At 40.7% G+C, this 19048-nt stretch overlaps 1 protein-coding gene across 3 annotated transcripts; it reads right to left on the bottom strand.

Annotated features, from left to right (window-relative positions):
- Nucleotides 1-2345: 2345 nt before the first annotated feature.
- Nucleotides 2346-18325, bottom strand: LOC111244608 (tubulin polyglutamylase ttll-4-like). 3 transcript variants are annotated; one of them, XM_022791868.2, is made up of 10 exons: nt 15675-18323; nt 12640-12838; nt 10918-11189; nt 10371-10563; nt 9674-9902; nt 9086-9362; nt 8392-8627; nt 7853-7973; nt 7151-7185; nt 2346-5361 (listed from the first exon to the last, which is right to left on the bottom strand). In XM_022791868.2, exons 1-10 carry the CDS (start codon nt 15732-15734, stop codon nt 4419-4421), a joined length of 2565 nt encoding a protein of 854 aa, XP_022647603.1. In that variant the 5' UTR covers nt 15735-18323; the 3' UTR covers nt 2346-4418. The 3 variants fall into 3 exon arrangements, with proteins under 3 accessions (XP_022647603.1, XP_086836821.1, XP_022647604.1); XM_086980695.1 differs by lacking the exon at nt 15675-18323 and adding an exon at nt 14157-14736; XM_022791869.2 differs by lacking the exon at nt 12640-12838 and having other exon boundaries at nt 15675-18325.
- Nucleotides 18326-19048: the final 723 nt, after the last annotated feature.

The following is a 19048-nucleotide window of genomic DNA, read 5'->3' as shown; positions in this document are numbered from 1 at the left end:
GTGAGACGATTTTTTTGTTGTTTCGGTGTTCTTACCCATTTTATACATGCGGTGTTCAATACATTAATTGACATATAACTGCTTGATATGTATCTCCGTTGTCGTAGCTGGTTACAACGTTGAGTAGGACAAGAAATTATAGCATACAAGTGGTGGAAGGATCCTGCTCTTGAGGTAAGCTTGCTTCAGATTTGTCTTCTAATCGACATCACCATGCGGTTCACTCAAAAGGGTTCACTTCATCCGTAGGATCTTAACAACTGTCGACTTTTTTAATGCCGAAGGTCTATCTAAACTTGCGTTCGACCATGTCGTTAAGTAAATCACTCTTCTAGTTTACCGCCTTCACCACTTATACTACTATATCTGCAATAATATCGGTACCTAGTCGAATGAAATCAAGTACTACTACTAGGTACTAGGTAATATCTATCCATCCATGTAATATAACATGATACTCAACTAGTGAAAATTAGTGTCTAGAAAGTGGACTTGCTCGCGCGATATCACGCAAATAGATTCCTGTCACGATAAAAAAGTGTCACATGCTTATATCAATATGTGACGATTATCTAAAAGGAAAACAAGACTCTGCAGTTTTGTGCTCATGACAAAAACTCCCGCGATTTTATCGAAAATTGGGCGTGCATCTCTTACAACGTTTCTTTTATTCACTGACGCCAGCCATCAACATTTACTTCGTCGCTAATCGGGACAGATGGTTGTCATCAATGAGAATGTTTTCATACAAGCTTTCTGCTGCTATTCTTATGTCAGTGGACGATCTTCGACTAAGTAAATACACTCCAGGCATCATCAGTAGTTTCCAGCTTGGAGCCTTTTTCAAACTGTTACCGCATCTAACACTATTATGTCATTACTATTATTGTTTCCGTTTTTCATTACTAAAAATAGTCTTGGTTCTGCCATCCATTGCTCATATATTCTAATATGGACACTGATATATATATATATATATATATATATATATATATATATACACAGGTATATATATATATATATACACAGGTATATATATATATACACAGGTATATATATATATATATACTTAGGACATTTCAGGATTCCTCTAGGCAGCCCAGAATTCCTGCCGATTTGTCGCAGGCACGGTGACCCCGTTTATCGTAGCATCAGGCCTTACTATATGTAGTAAGCATACATACATACATACGCACTCATTGTCATCATCGACCCATTGCTTTGCCACATACCTGCAGTTCTGAAGAGCTATCGAAAAGAGCTTACTTGAAAGAGAAAAGTTGACGAACTAGTAGTTACTATTGGTAAACATTTCAATAATCTTACAAACTTAAATATTTCGGCTAGTTGTTGCTATTTGGGAGATTTTGTTATCTACGCAGAGTGGACACTAAGTAGTCGTTAGACACATGCCTACCATAGCATTTTTGTTCCAACCCAAGTAATCCATTAAATACTGCGTTTCGACTCCTGCACTCTGCTATTGCGAAATTTGTGCTCACAAATGCTTCCTGCACTGACAGTAATATGTGAAATAGGTTCATTCACTTCTTTGGTTCATATCTAGAATCATACGCCGACTCCTTCGTTTGTTGCTGCTGTCCTAAGCAATGTCTTGTGCCATCGCTATTGTTAGCTGCTTCGTTGCAAATTTCTGCTAGGCCTTCACATCTCGCATACAACGACTGCTCCTAACCCGTTGTCGCTTTCACTCAGAATCACCTTCGTTCGTGCTCTGTTTATTTACTGCTATATTGCTATGACTATCATGGCCATTCATGGTAACCATTCATTCATGGCGAAAAGGCTGATTTGTCGTGCAGTGCGGCACGATCTCTGCATACTCTACTCCGTTAGCTAATTTCAACTATACCACACGCACACTAAATTAATAATGTACGCACACGCGTACACGAACAAACACCCACGTAGAAAATAAACAGCTACGTGCAATAACGGACATTTGCAATAAGAGCGGCTTTGCACACCACACCCGATTGGAGGTCATCCATTTCGACGTGATAGACGTGCCATCTATGTTATCGCATTTGTTTCATTTCTTCTGTACACCGACATAACACATAATAAACAAATTCGCCTACACATTCGATTTTTTGCTATCTTTTGCAAAGAACATCTCCACTGTCCTAGTTTAGGAAGATAGATTAAGACCCAAGTTCTTCGCTTTCTGCCCCTCCATTGTAATGGTCATTGCTAATCAAGGTTGTTAATCAATTCATCCGAAGAGATTATTCATACTTTCAACAGCTTCAAAGATTCAAATAACTGCTTCAACTAAATAAGCTAATTTTGTCTTACCGATATTTAATAAACTAAAACAACAATTTCAATCGAAAGTCTATAATGCTTTAATAACTTCTTGTTTATTTTCATTGCTGCGACAATTATAATAACTTCTAATACTATACTTAATACCTACCTCAAATTTTCATCATTCATAATTATAATTACTTTCTTCTGTTATTGATATTGTTCTCATAATTGGTTTCTATTGTATTAGATTGTATACTATGTATGCATTGTGCGAGGATCAAGTTCGCGGACACGAAAACTGTGATACGGTAGCAAGACTTTACATAAGATTACGTACAGGCATAGTCAGATACTTTATGCAAGTTTTTCTTACCAATTTGAGGCATCACGAACATCATAATTTCTTGGCGTACTGACGATGCGTAAGGCCTAATAATCCCACCTACACTCATACTTAGCGCATTACTCCATAGGATACTGCGGCACATCTGAACTCTCGCTGCTTCCAACTTTCTTGTTTGGCTTATTTTGTTCGCGATTCATGGGTGCATTTCGTACGAGATCACGCAACTATCTGGCGCAATCTGCAGACGCTATACGCATGTGTCCACTGACAAATAGACAAATTTGTTGAACCCCTTATTCACTTTGATAGATAACTGGTTTACTAGGCTTGACTAATATGTTCACAGCAGATGCTTCACATACAGACTTGGCCTCCGTTACACAACAAGTATGTGCCTTAGACTCACCCATACGCCACGATAAAATTGATGTATTATTATAATAACAATGCGTCCAATTAGTTCAATTCTTATCATTGTTGTCATACGTTTACTGTTAAATAACAGTAGAAGTCGCCGCTATAGCAAACAGTCCTATAAACAAAAATTTGCCGAGTAGTCCATTCAACCTAACAATTCACTCACGTAGGTTGAATTGATTGACACCATTAGGGTAAATTGAGCTCAGTTAACAGTACCATCTTCAGTTGTAAATTATTTAGATTTGAATTTCTAGACTTCTTGCCTTTGCCGAAATTCGTATATTATGAAATCATGGAAGATCTCACCCGATTGCCTCATGGCAAAACACTTAGTGCATCATCGATTGCCTCATGGCCAAATACTTCGTACATCGTTGAAATTTCACTTCTGATGGTAGCTTGCTGCTCTATGTCATTTTAGATGCTCTCAATAACGAGTTTACACATCTTCATATGCAGATATCCGCTGTAGTGCGTACCTTGGAAAGATCACGCGTTGCCCATGGTCTACGTCGCCTCCTACTCTAATTGTTATATCTTGTAATTCCTACATCTCGTGTCTTTCAGTGAATGTTTTCCTGCCATAAATCGCTATTGTTTTTTATCTCTTGGACAGCTTCGCCTGCCCGGGCGGAGGCACTTCGCGGTTTCACGAACGATCTGTGTGACGTTAATAAATGGCGATGACAATAATTGCTATAATAATATTAGAACAGAGTTCTACTAGTGAATGTAAAGCTCTTTCCAACGTGTGGTAGTCATTGGCAATATTCAATTCAATAAATTTGAATTTGGCTACACTTGGCCAGTGTTTGTATTCATAAAGGCCGAACAGACGAATAGCTCTGTAAGCCGATAATAGCGATACAGGAGCGCGTTCAGTTCTCTGTTCGCCGGCAGCAGTGTTCTACATCGAAGCATTTTGCCTATCTCATACAGAAAAGATATTTTTACTTTCAACTATGGTTATGTAACAGCTGGTTGCCCTGTGTATATTTCTAGATCAAGTGTACTTATTTAGTTCACACATATATTGAACTAGTCGAAATAAGAACTGGTTCTTAGCACACACCTTTTACGCACAACTGTTCTGCGTCGAATATATGAATACATCTTTTACAATCTCACAATCTCCATAAATGTATCCTGTATATTGGATCGAATTAGATATGGTTAATTCATTGATAATATTTGACAGAACCTCTGTTACCTCGTTCCCTAAACTCTCAGGGTTTCCCCGATGCATGCGTTCTGTCCTCTTCAATTCTGGGTTAACAACCGTCTATCCTGCGATGAATAATCCATATATACTTCTCCAGTCAAATTCCACATGATTGCACCGTTTCAAAATTTTCCCGCCGTTTCCTTGGCGAGAACGTCATTCGAACTTGTAATTATTAACAGAGACGGATGTAGTCGCAATTGAATTGCGCTTACTGATATTATTATTAGTATTATTATAGTTGTTATAATTATTGTGATCATCATAGTTTTTCTTGCAGTGCAATGCTTTCGATTCGGCAGCGTGCAGATATGACGAGGCATTCGCAGCAGACTCAGAGATCCTGTTCTGACCTTTTGTAGCGCGGCCGACAACTGTGGCAGTTATGGTGGCAGTAGGGGCTATCTGATCAGGCGATGTGTCACCGTGAATGCGTATCTTTGATTGTAAAGACAACGGGAGCCTCTCAAGATTCCTGAGTGCCTCACTCTTGTCACTAAGGGTGCCGTTGTATGGAGATACCTGTAATGACGAAGACGGCAGAATTGATATTAGGCCGACATCGTCCTCACCATTATCATCACTGGTGGGGCTGTTTTCTGTTGAGCGGTCCTGGTAATGCTGGTGACGTCGATGGTGATTATGATAATGAGGATGATGATTCTGATCATGGCTGTGAAAGTGATGATGGCGGTGCATAGCTGTCGTTGCAGTGGGTGTCATAGGCGTCATGATGGGCGATCCGGGTCCTGCCGAATCGGCGATTACGGCTGCCAGCGCGATAATCGCGTCGGATTCAGTATCGCAGCAATTGCTATTATTCGTAGCGGGCGCGTCAACGGGGCCGGGGTCAGGATCAGCGGCAGGCGACGACGAAGACGAGTCGCCGGTAGTATCGGCAGTGGTTGTCGAATCTTGACTGGTCAACGAGTCGCTGCTGCGAAACCTCCTCGGCGGACGCAGTGGCGGGATGATCATACCACGCATCATACGGCGAAACGCAAATGGTGTCCGGGAGCTGCCCGGACGTGGTTTCCGAGTCGAGGCCGTCCGCATCCTAAAGAGGAAACTATTCCTCCATGGGGCTACCGCTGGGGTCCTATGAGTAGAAGTGACGATGAACGACGTATGAAGAGCAAAAACGAACAGGAAGAGGAAAAGCACCCTCAAACGAAGATGGAGTTGATATGAGCATCGGGATAAACACATGACGACGACGACGATGACGGCAGACACGAAACACGGACAGAAGAAAAAGCAAATAACAGAAAGATCAGTTAACGGTGACGAGATTAGGTCGACAGCATTCGTCATCAATAGCTGAGTAATAGCGTGGCGCCTGCGAAAGAGGCTCAGATGGAACTAACTGTCGTAGAAAAGTAAGAAATAAAGCAAAGGCCTCTATGAAGTAATTACGGCACTTTTAAGATGGACCAAAAATAGAAACACGGCAGAAAAGAAAAACACGTGTATCATGATGGCATGATAAATACGTCGTTGTGAATCGTCGTTTTGTTTCGTTAGGTTACACCAGCAGATCGATGAATTCATCAAACCATACGTCTGTGCATTACCAGCTTCACGCATTAGTCACATTTTAGCGTCTGCCTATTTAATTGTTTGCTCGTCTGAAACAAATTAATACAAGTATGGAAGATATGCATATACGTGTTTATACGTCACTGATAGAACGCACATAATATACCTTCTTCACACGCTTTTATTTGGATTTTCACAGTTAACAAGACGAGACAGACCAACCCTGGTGGATGGGTTTCATTAATCGCCTATTTTGCTTAGCGTCAGACCGGTAAAAATTAATAGGATCCTAAAGGCAAAGCGCTTACGTTGTATTTCAATACTGAAACGTATCTGTGTAATTATTGTTAAAACTCTCAAGCAGCTTCAGAGAATATCACATAGGGAATTAAATGCAATACCTCTGTAGATCATTTAGAAAAACTATTTTCTAACAAAGTGTACTTTGGTAAAATTTCAGCATCTACGACTAGGCTGTACTTCCATATTGGAACTCTAACAATACGGCTTAATTAATACAAAGGCGTATGAAAACGCTGGACATTAATATGTTTTCGTGATGATGTGAATTACGCGAAGCTAGGCTTTCTGCAAAATTGAACCATACTTTCGTACACAAACAACCTATGACTGCGGCCTTTGTGCTGTAGAAAAATTCAAATAGGCCTTGTGATTGATTTTGTTCACGGTCTCAAGCATCCTTACGCGGGACCCCTCAAGGCCTACAGGTCGTTCTCCTTAGTTTCTGAAGATGTCGTGAAAACGTGCCTTTTACAGCCCTTGTGTTTGCTTACTGTTGTACGTCACCGCTGAGCTATCTAAAGGATTGATTGTATGCTGTGAGTTAATTCTTCTACCAATCAGTTAAGAGGCCAAGCAGGTGGGCGCAAAAGCATCAGATGCACGCTTAGACTCGTCTTGCTAATACGATCAGCACATGAGCATTTTCGACAAATTCTTTTGCATTTCATATATCACCTGATCCCATTAGCTGTGGGTAGAGTGTCGAAGTGCAACAATTTTTCATATGCTTTTGTGGACTCCGTTTTCTTCTTTTTTTTTTTTTACATAATATCCATTCCGTTATAGACAAATCAAAATCAGCTAGATTAATTTGCCAAGCCAACGTTTTCTAGTTGGTAGTGCTGCTAGCGGTGGTGCGAACTTCACCAAGACAAGAGACACGTAATCCTCATTCTCATGTTCCACTCTATGTACCTCTATCTCTTCGTCTCTTTTTCCTATGTATCATTGCCGCTCATTGACGACCTGCTCGTGTTGGTCTGCTCGCGACAAGTGACTACTGCGCAACCGATGGAAGACAACTTCCATCAGTCGCCGATACTTACGGCTTCTTGTCCACCATAGCTGCTACCCTCTTGCCCTGGAGCAGAATCACCAACAATGTTACAACCACATACGACGATTGTCATCAACAACAAGAAAAACAACAACAAGAACAACAACACAGCGCGATAAACTTTTAATAGAAACTCGAACGGATTAATACACAGGAAAGTAAGTAAAGCCTCGACAGCCCGTAATAGCTTGAAACAGGTAACTCTTAACGAAATTAAACTACGGAGGATCCGGCACCAATAAACGAACTAAGGAGGAAACGAAAACTTGGGTAGTAATTAATCAATCCAGAATCAACGATCAGCCATTTTTTAATTTTATTCGTTAATTTCGCAAAACTTCTTCGTAATCTAACAACATTTTCGAAATGTGAAAAATTGGGAAAACGAAATTGACTGTTGCACTAGTATTGCGTGAACTGCTGCTTTGACATTGCGTCAGCAGATTGGCCTATTATTGATTTCGAATTACAACAACAACAGGCACTTAAGTCGCAGAGACATAACAGTGAGCCTTGTGGTACGCCCGCCAATTATAAACAACAAATCAACTGTGATCGATAAAGAATTCGAGGAACACAAGAATTTCAGACTAGACAACTTGACCGGATCACTGCTTCTACGAATTATTCCGTGTCAGAATCAATTTTGGTATAACACCATGATTAAAGGTTCAATATATGAGTTCATTACCTCTGATTCAGACGGCACTATATGAGCCCCATTCCGGCACAGTTCCTGGAGCACGGCGAGGCCCTTTGCGCGATTTTCACTATATCTGTTTTCCCATGCGTGGAGCAGCTTGTTGTTATACCTGGACAACGGCAAGAGATACAATAAGGTTATACATATATGGTATTCTTCGGACCGGATATTTAGGCTTATAGGTACATAGTTTCCCATGTTCCCAATGGCGTTTAGAAATCGTCCATAACAGTCTATTTATTTATCGTTATCAGTTAATAAATTGATAAATTTGTATTATCATAAAATAGCGCACAAATTCTATTTCGGTCCTCAAGCATAATCACCCATCTATGATAGCACCGGACTTATATTATTAAATATTATAAGAACAAACAAAAAACGGGTTTTTAAGTCAATCTTACCTACATAGCTAAAAAAGCAACAACCGACCCTTTACCACAACTTTAAAAATAGCAATCTTTATAGTAATATATAAATGCGTTTACTTGAATTTAGAACAAAAAATGAGTAAACAAAAAAGTTACCTTGGAGGAACGAGGTGTTCGAAGTCGGCTGAAGGCAGAACTCGCTCAAAATTGGTCTCTCGAGATCGTTCCAACTCGTCCTCAAGGTCTGCGAGTATCGTAATGTCGTTCGGGAGCAATTTCTCCAGAATAGCTCCCTCTCGAAGCTCGAGCTCCTCACAGGTAAAGAAATCATGTTTTTGCTGTTCCGCAACGGTCAACTGTTTTCGGTGAAGGCCGGCTGACATAAACAACAACTGAAATGATCAACGACAATAATTCTGGCATATTGTCAACCATTTTAATAAAAAATGTTGTAGTTAACAACGATTGTTAGCACGAGATGAAAATCATTGATAGATGTATCTTATATCTGAAAACAACTTATATAAATAACATCACAGCCAATGCGATGAATAAATACTCCAAAGGTGCATTGTCATCACATCTGTTTCTACCAATCCATATTTTCTACAAGTTAAGCATTGCATTTACTTAATACTCAAATAACTCGCAGATTCGTACAAGTTAGCTGAATAAAAACGAGCTTTAATTTAGAGCCATTCCCTCCAGAGGTTGACAATTTTTTCATCGGTTTAACGCTCTACAAACCCGTTTCAACCGTTTTATATCTTTCAGGAGCGGCTACTTTATAACTTTTATTACTCGAGGTGTAAAGAAGGTACGTTTATATAGTAGAAAAAGGGCAATTTACATCGCCACGTTGCAGCCCATAATCCGTAGGGTCAAGGCGAGCGTTGTCTGCTGCAGGCGGTAGTCGAAACCCACTGAGATTTAAAGTGTCCCTTATCAGCGGCTCCTTGATCGCATGGTCGTTTGCCGAACTCGCACGCATGCTCGGCGAGATGTTCACCTCGAGTAGCCACGGGCGCAACTCCGCGTCCAATAGCACATCGAAGCCAAATAACTCGAAGCACGAATAACGAGATGGTGCGTGTGTCATCGATGCACGTGAGATTGGTCCTTCAGCACTGAAAAAGCGAACGATTTTGTAAAAAGTTGCTTAAAATTATAAATTTTATAACTTTAACCAACCTTTACATATATATACGAAGCATTCGCTAGGTCAGATCATGGGCGCAACTTGAAATCTTAATAGACAGATGAAAACAATCCTGTTCAAGTTATGCGGGCCTATCATTGCCTACACGTTCCTTTTTCGCATCGAAAACATAAAAGTAATTAACTTAAATTCGATTAGGGGAAGCTGAATTTCACTATGTATGCGATTTTTCGTCGCGAATGTTGAAATATCGAGCATGGACGCATTAAACAAACTTACGCTATTAAAGTTTTAACGATGACATTCACAAGACTATTCCACACTTTCCCCTGATCAACGTCAGGCTTCGTTAATTTCAGATGACCCCAAAATTCATCCAGGGTCCATTTCTGTTCGTCGGAATACTGAGCACTCAGCTTATTTAACGAGTAATTGGTTAAGTGCATGAATGTGTTATCTAGGCTATCTACAGATTCCGAATAGGCCATTGTGGCAAATCGCAGCATTCCTGTAATAAAAAATTCTCAAATTAGCTAGCGGACTTAACAAATTACTCCAGTCGGTAAAGAGCTACAATGGGCGCACTTATATTCTTGATTCAACAGCTGTTACAGCAGCAACGTATAATCAACTCTCAACAAACGCTTATAAGAACAACGGACCGCTGATGTGGTACGATAAAGAAAGAAATGCGATACTATGATATGATATAACACACTAAAAGTTCAATCCTATTTCTAACCTCCGAGACGCTTCAGAATGGACGCTAGCAGAATCAATCAGTTATGTAATGAATACAATTACATTTTGAACGATTGGGTGTTATTACATGATCGAATCAGAATAACGTTAAGCGTTAAAGAAATATCAGCTTTTGCAGCCAACTGTACAGTATCCGCTGGACCAAATAATTATCAGCATTTACATAGAAACAGTGACGCCAACTTATGTCCGCATAAAAATTAACTGTACACACCTTGTTTGTAGACATAAATTTTTAAAGGATCCCAACAAGTGACAAGGGCGTATAGTCTTAAGTCGAACTTATTTCCTCGAATAAGTAATGGTCGATGTATATACCGCTGGACAACGAGAGCTTCCTGAAGTTTGTGCGAGATCTGACTCCAGCGGGACACAATAAAAACTCCCGTTCCACGAGATGCCGCCGGCTTCAGTGTACATGCGCGTAGAAAAATGCACGAAGAAATACTCTTGTTTCAAAGAATTAACCTTTAAATTGGAACATATCGGAGACAGTGCTGCGCTCCTGCTCAACTTTCTAATGGAACTTATGTTTGTCGTAAACTTAGCTAGGCTTTCGAAATATGACAAGAGGAAGTTTCAACCAACAATGGCTTCGGGATCATCGGAACGTCCGCGATAAAGGAGCTGGTTGTAGTGAGAAACGTTCTTTGACTGCGTTTTGTGTCGTTAAAGAAATATCCAGTTAGAACAGGAGTCTTCAAAGGCTGCTTTTAGTCGCTACCCTTATAATGTAATATTTGCATGTGATGTAGTTATACCGGTTTTGCTATCCAGCGATGATTTTGGGGTCCCTCCTTTTTCCATGCTTTCTGGAACGCTTTAGACTCCTGCGGCAGTAGAAATGTCTGCGGAACGAAATCAAGTTCGATGGCAGCATTTTTCTTCAACCGCGACAAATTGAGGTGCAGCTTATCCTTTCGGCCAAGATGAAAGCTACCAGGAAAATGGTTCACTTTTTGAAACGGGTTCATTCCTGCGAAGAACGCGAACTTCATATGTTTGCCCCACATAGCGCACCATTTGTTTTCATCTGTCAAAAAACAAACGACAAAACGCTTTGACAGTCAATGGAGATATCTAGCTGCCTTTAGGACTTCAGTACGTATGATAATTACAGTAAGTAATATATCGATTATCTTTCTTGCTCTTTTAGATAATACGTAAATCATCGTAATATTCACAGTGAATTATACTAGATGTACAATGCGGTTCAGGCTTCCTAAGGAGGTACTCATTCGGCCCAAAAAGAACGATTACTATTCTGCCTAACGATAATTAGATTCAAAACTATCATATTTAACTAACAATACTGAGGGTTCTCTAATGTTCATTATAAATATACCTTCTCCGCCTTCATTACTTATAGACATTTTCTTATTGCGTTCTGTCATTCGAACTCAGCGAAATTCTATTTTTCTACCTCACATTCATTTGTCCTTAGTAAGAGATGTTTGCCTTTCTGAACACTACGGCGCTCACGTTCCAAATCAAAAAAACGTCTGGAGCCCGTACACTACATTTGGATCGATTGTTATAGACCTCGCCAATAACATCATAACAGAAGCGATATCTTTCGTGACATTCACGCTTGCACATGATCGCCACTCCATTGACTGACGTCAGCAAGTCATAATATTAACAACATCTACAGTGTTGGCTCACCCCTCGCTCTCCAGTGCCACCACAGCAGGCTTAACGGGCCTATAAAAAGATTAACGACTACTGTGGCCCAGTGGGGCTGAGGACGTATAATTTTCATCGCATGAAGTACTACTTTTTCTGAAGGTCCCATCTACGGCGTACATGCAAAGAGAAGTTAGTTGATAGACGCATACCAATTCAAATGCGTGTAAATGTTATTTGACTAGTTAAGTCCTTTAACAGGATCGACACAAGTCCGCAATTGAATGTCTGATCTGCGAGTATAGCGCAAACGGTCGAATAGCTCATCACTCAGTAGCAATAAAATAAATCATTGCGATCAATAATGCACATAGCACACCACTATATGAATAAAGACTAAAGCTATTTTATAGCTCTAGAACGTTGTCCCGCCCGATATCAATGTGTTGACCTTAAGAAGTTCCAACAATTGAATTTCATAGTTTAAAGGGTGAGTATGGAGGTGCTGTGTTTCAAAAATAGCTTGACTAATTGTGCCACGGTTCAACCAAACAAACGGCATCTCCTGTGACATGGTTATCGACTGCGGAGCTGCTTTACACTACACGTAGCTTTCCACGGTAACAGATTCAGCTCACAGAGTGTGTGAAAAATCAGATCATCAAATTACGCTTGTTCTGCTTTGAAGTTTGAACACTTTTTGATATCGTAGCTAACTTACACTGAATCAATTACCGTGTAAGAAAAGACTTGTGACATGCGAAACGTTAGATGCCAGAACGGCATCGTAAGGCCCATGAACAATACATGATAGGCAGTTCTCTACAATTAAGCTTGCTCTAATTATTTGCACAGACCTGACGTAATTCTAAATCCCGATCTCCGTACTGTCTCACGAACTATAGCAGGTGTGATACTGGTCAGCTTCCATTTGAGATGATTCCGTACCCCAGCTGGGAGCGGAACCACCTCTTTCTCATCCGCTGGCGCGAAAAAGCGCATTGTTGGAGGCACCTTTGGAAAGAGACTACCTCGTAGAGGGTACTTTGCCTTTCCCTAAAAAAAAACAATTAGGCAGCAAGGGTTAAATATGTAAGCGAACAATTAAAAGAAAGAAAAACTACTATCCGGTAACATACTATTTATTAATCACGTTGCTGTTTTTGCAACCCGCGTTTTGCATCTGCAATATGCTGAGTACCATACGCCTAAAAGCAACTTTTACAAAGGTTGTTGTTTAATATATGTTCTTCTTCACTGTTTCTTATTCGAACAAAATACTAAAAACACATTGCCTATCGTCTGCTAATGAATATTAACAAAAATATTCAATACACACGATTATAGATGGTAGAGTTAAATCAATAAATCAACATGATTTTTTTTTCTAATCAACCTCAAATGAACTCACAAAACTGAAGACCAGTGATTTTCCTATAAATGATTCAACAAGAAACGAAACGCTCCCGCATAGCCTTCAATATAAATTACGAATTTTGTCAATGAATGAAGTATCTATAAATTGAAATGATTTAGAACTATACGCATGGATCATTATCAGCGTACGACTGCAGTCAGTAAAATATCCTGCTGTGGTGAAAAAAATTAATCTAAACAGATAAAAGTCCTCTACCAAACTACACAATTTCGTAAAAGGTTTTGCAAAACTAGTATTCTATTTCCTTAGATATGATAGTGGACTACCATGTTGAAAAGTCACATTTGGTGCAGGACTTAAAAAGCTACTTGAGTTAGCAAACTAAATACAGAGAAATAGGGAAATATTAAATAACAATGATGACCAATAAAAGCATCCCCTCTTTTCTAATAATATCTCGATATAACCATTAGAGTAATTATATTAATACTATAAACTGAAGTCAAGTGCGAATCAATTGCTCTCCTCTTACAATCGACAGGTATTTTAAGTATGCGAGGTGGCCCCACCTATTCGATAGGCTTGGCTATTGTCATTCTAAATACTTCTTTCTAGCAATATATTTCCTTTGAAGTTCGTTGTGGTTAATAAATCAATATATTTCTAAAAAAAAATTTTATATTTACTAATAGCTTCCAGTAGAGGGCGCTCATCATTGGTCACTTAGCGACAAAGTCACTAAAATTTTTACTGTAATGCTAAGAGACTAGAGACCAATCACCATTGAACTCTGTGGTCAACTGTCCTATAATGATGACAATGAGTCCGTGTAGCTGTAGTTCTCTACGTGACATTATAATACATCTGGCTATAATCGACTTCGTTCGGTAGCCTTCAGGCCAATATGAATAACTCTAACAAATCGGTTTACGATCGGCCTACTTTAACACTAGACATCATAAGTTGCCGCTTATCTACAGTATTGTCTGCACTTACAGTATTATTACGGTCTAACGAAAATGATTCGCTGAATATTAGCAGCAACAATTCACCACTTTCAATAGGAGATGACACCCTTAAATACACAGTCCATATCAGTCATCAATTTTTTTCTTCAATTTTTGACTGTTGAATTCTCGCGACACTGGACGCAGTCACCATTGATATAGATCGCTGAATGATAGAAGAGTACAAACGTGCGTTTGTTCATCTTTTTCATAACATTCAACTGTCCTTGAAGGTGTTCTTCAAAAATAGGAATGACTACTCAGAAGACCATAGATAAGGTAGGAAGTATTGTTTTGCAAAACAGTTCAGCAATGCACAGCGGTATCATGTGGTCACCCGATTGCAGCCAAATTTGCACGTAAAGCTATTACGAGAAGCATCTAATATTCAAACTTTTGAAGACGCCGCTTCGGTTTAGTAACGCGTCTCATATAAATATCTGCTACAAGCATCGATCATTATAAGTTGGCGTTTTTGTACAGTGACTTCTAGAACCTATATTATTGCCTTTTTTCCATATTCTTCATAGAACGCTGTGGAATCCTTTACCAACCGATAACTTTTTTCGTTATCGCTGTGATATCGTTATAGTGACAGGCAGACACGTCTGGGCAAAATAGTGTCATTATGTGTTTGTCTGGTCATCAGATGCTGATGGCTGAGTTCATTCGGTAACCAGGCCGGCTACCCTAGCAAACTACTTTTTCTATAATATGTATAATAATGTATTAATTGATCATTATTGCTATTAATTCTTTTTTAGAGTTTCGTAATTATTATAAAGTACACCGTCACGCATTCGGCTTGATTGAATCAGCGGCTATGACTTTTGATTACATATGACTTTATGTATGCAGGCATGGCGTAGACTATGAGAGTTGAGTTTTTTCTTTAATATTCTAAAGGAATAAAGTATGGAAATATGCGTTTCGTACGAGCTCCACGATCGATCTAACCCGTATTTTAACTTCTGCCTATTCGCTAGATCTTAAAAACAAATTACAAACTTAACGTACGAAAGCTAAGTTTTGGTTGTCAAGTGTCCATTGTATTGTTCGATGAATCAACATAAACCTCAGTTCGACACCTCGAACGGTCCTAATCCCTACATATCGATGTATTGATCCAGGCCGACATCGGCTTGCGTGATATGACTACTCTGGCGCGAGTCGAGCAACACGACGCTACGTTGAACCAAACACACAAGAAAAAAACTCTTTCACAGAGCACATTCTCATGTTTGCCGTGCCCGCCATATTATAGCAACGTAATGTCTTCACCGAACGACATGTGAGACGCACACTTAAATAGCTACCAGTATTTTCAATTAAACGCAACGGGCAGAACTTCCGTCTGCTTTCCCTCCAAAATGAATTATGTTCTAAAATCCTCTAGAGGGGTCACTTCATACAATTGCACTACCATCTATTCCTCGAAACGCTATCTATTCAATATATACACAATCATGTGCAAACAAAATGCAATGAGTTGAACTCAAGTACTTACATCAATAATCACTTCTTCTTGAGATTCGTCGGCCACCGATACACTTTCTAGAACAGGCATTTTGTTGTGTCTCTCGTGGTGATGACGGATCCTATCGCTCAATAATGGACGATAAACTTGCTCCGGCACCTCCAGTAGCAGGGCTGACTTTCCAAACGGCCTGATTATTCCAATGTGTTATTATAGCGTTCTCTTCTTGGCTGATCATTAGCTTATTGAACGTTTGCGCTGGATTAGCATTGGCGATCCACATCATTGATTGAAGTATTCATCATTTTGACGAACAACATCACTGCGCCGAATTACACAACTGATAATAGCCAAACACATGCTCGCCTTCGCGGCTGGATATCTTCTAGCGGTATCCGTCTTTTGTTTCTGGACCCATGCAGTTGAAATTTTGTCAGTCAGCCAATAACAGCGTAGAAATAAGTGCACGTGCTGGACCTCAGGCACCTGCTTTGCCCGGCGCCAGCGGTATCTTGTAGCTACTCTTGGCTTGTTTGAATAGTATCACTGGGGATCTGTGTCTGTTCAGGCCCGCAACCCGCCTTTAATGAGTTTCAATGGTGTGGACCACTTTTGTTGTGGCTTCTTATTGAAAACTGCACGTTCCCGCGTTTTAATGGTGGGTTAAATACTTTCATCTAACCCTTTTGATATTAACACTAGTGCTTCTGCTAATACAGTTAATCGTAGTCCTTTTTTTTGCCACTCCTATGTACAAGGCACTCTCGGCAACAATCCGTACTAGCTAATCTAACTGGCAAGACATCTATCACAAGCACGAGGTACCTGCTATGTGGCAACAACTAGGCACATGCGTGTCATCGGGTATGTCCACAGGCCTTTCGGCCGATTAGCCAGGCCACCGCTAACTCACGATCACGCAGCGTACTGCAAGACGTTCTGTTCGAAGAAGCCGCAAGCGGCCAGGTGGTGGCGCCGACCGTTCACCGTTTGACTGCCGACTCCTTCTCTTGACCACTTCTCGCTGGATTCGTTTTGTAAGGTTCCGTCTGCTCGTGGAGCCGCTCGCTGACACCAACACCGCCAAGCGAAGCGGGCTTTTTCTTTGATTTTATTTCGACTATAATGCTTCCTTCTTTTTTTTTCGTATGCAGTTTTTGAGACCCTTTATTTTCTCTTATAGATCCTTGCTTAACTGGAGAGACAACTGTCACTCAGTTGAATTAAATGCTAGTACTGTTGCTCGGGAGAACTGTTGTTGATGAATCTATAGATGCTTTCGCTGGCGTTTAGGGACGTTTGAGACGCACACCCCTTCACGACAATTGGGCAACCACAGTCAACTATTGTACTATTAACCAGGCCAGTCGGACCTGCTCAAATCAGCCGACAAAACAATGACACTCGAGCCGCCCGCAACGAGACCATTTTTGCAATAGTTGCACGCTGTGGCCATTTCTGATCCCGGCTGGTCATCCTCGCTTTTCTATGGGTCCTGTTCTTTCTTCACCTCCACGTTTCGAATGTTTATGTACCCGCCAGCTTTATCCGCAGCGACGCAGAGCTCTACGTTATTCTAAAACAGACTGTCACTCCTGTAATGAGCACGACAAAATTCCCTGCACAGTGCTTGTGCAGATAGAACACTACTCAATGCCGCTACCACTGGCTATTATGACGACTGTTAGCGGCTGCTAATTCGCCACTAGTCAAGAGACAGTCAGTGGTTGTATCGCTTCTGCTGCCCGCCGTTTTTGCGCCGTTGAGACGTCGTTAGAACCGCTGAAACGGCTTTTAGTATCATTCAGCGCACCCAACAGAAAAGAGCACCCCACACAGATCCAATCAGCAGTCGACACCAACGGGCGGCATCGGATGGTTTTCGAAGAATGACAGAATGGCGGGAGTGCAGCTGCGGATTCGAGTAATTTGAAGGCTAACCTGATTGGCGTTGTTGGAGCCCCCAACATCAATAGCGAGAGCAGCACCATTTGACACTGCGGCGCAGCCAACCAATACAACGAGGGGCAGCAGCAGCAGTAGACCAGAGTGGATTAAACCGGTGCAACACGGTTTGTATCGATCGACACATAAGATCTCCTACCACTAGCGTATCTACCGAAGGCTCAATAGTCGCATTCAGCTCTGTGTTTCGTCCTTCTCCATTACTAACTATCTTTTGCAAAAAGTGAAGTTATATAAGTTTTGCCCCGCCTCGATGTCCCGCTGTCGTTGTTCGCAGACACCAGCCCGCCACCAGCTAAAAACACGTTACCCACAAACACAAACGTTCCTTTCGATCTGTTGCTGTGTTGAACTGAAATGTTTTACAATCTCTCTGCACCACCACCTTTTCTGCTATGGCTGCCACTACGGTCTGACTTTGCTCTGCTCTGCTAACGGGGCAACAACAGTAGCAGGCGGCGGGAAACGCGTCCCTTGTTCGATGGAATGAACAACTTCGAATAAAGTCGCTAGTAGCTAGTCGTTCGCCTATCTGCACGACAGATACAATACAGGACCAGCGCCGCGAGATAGATTGAGCAAGGCCGGAGCAGACGCTTAGATGACATCAGCGTGCATACAGCGCTCCGGCTCGGTGCATTCGGTTCAAACACCGATTTGACTCTTCGAGCAGAAACTACCGTCAGAAAACAACGGACGTGATACGGTACTGCTTAAAATAGTCAACCTAAGAAGATAAGTCAGACCGATTCGTCTGCTGGTTCTAGCTTGGACCACGTACATGGAAGGGATTGAGTACTAATGACAAGACGTAGCGGGCAAAGATCATTGCAGAAATATGACACAAGGATGCATTCATAAAGATTTTTCGCGGTTTAATTATTCAGAGATAACTAAAAATGGCCAAGAGCCATAAACGCTTCTGTAAGACAAAATTAGCTAACTAAAAATGTCGTCACAGATGGTGCCAATTAACCAACTACTCTTATTTAGCGATTTGTAAATCCAAACATGACACAGCAATTCTGAGCAGCAGAAGATTCGTGAAAGAGAATTACTTTGTGTTGAATGAAGAATGATGGCTTTTTTAGGTTTTTCCACGCAGGTACAGATACGTTCTTGTAGTGATAATACGGTTTGTGGCACGCAACCTTTGCTCTACGTACGATCCTATCAGAAAGAAGATTTACACTTTGGTATGTCATTATTATGATATCAGTGGGATTTGACGATCTAAATGTAACGCTCTATGCTTCTTTATAAGCAAATATAATCATAATTTTCAATTATTAGCATTATTTTTTGTTCGATCACAGCTATAGTTACTAAAGACAAACGGAAAATTGTAGCTAAGCTGCACTGATGCAGTGCAATCATGGAACACAAACTAAAGTGATTACTGCTAAAAGAAAACCACTATAAAACAGAGATATGTTTCT

The sequence above is a fragment of the Varroa destructor genome, unplaced genomic scaffold, assembly GCF_002443255.2.
Source record: "Varroa destructor unplaced genomic scaffold, Vdes_3.0 BEIS01000002.1, whole genome shotgun sequence".
Taxonomy (NCBI): Eukaryota; Metazoa; Arthropoda; class Arachnida; order Mesostigmata; family Varroidae; genus Varroa; species Varroa destructor.
The sequence above is the reverse complement of the archived record's forward strand: the minus strand, read 5'-3'. Positions and strand labels throughout refer to the sequence as shown.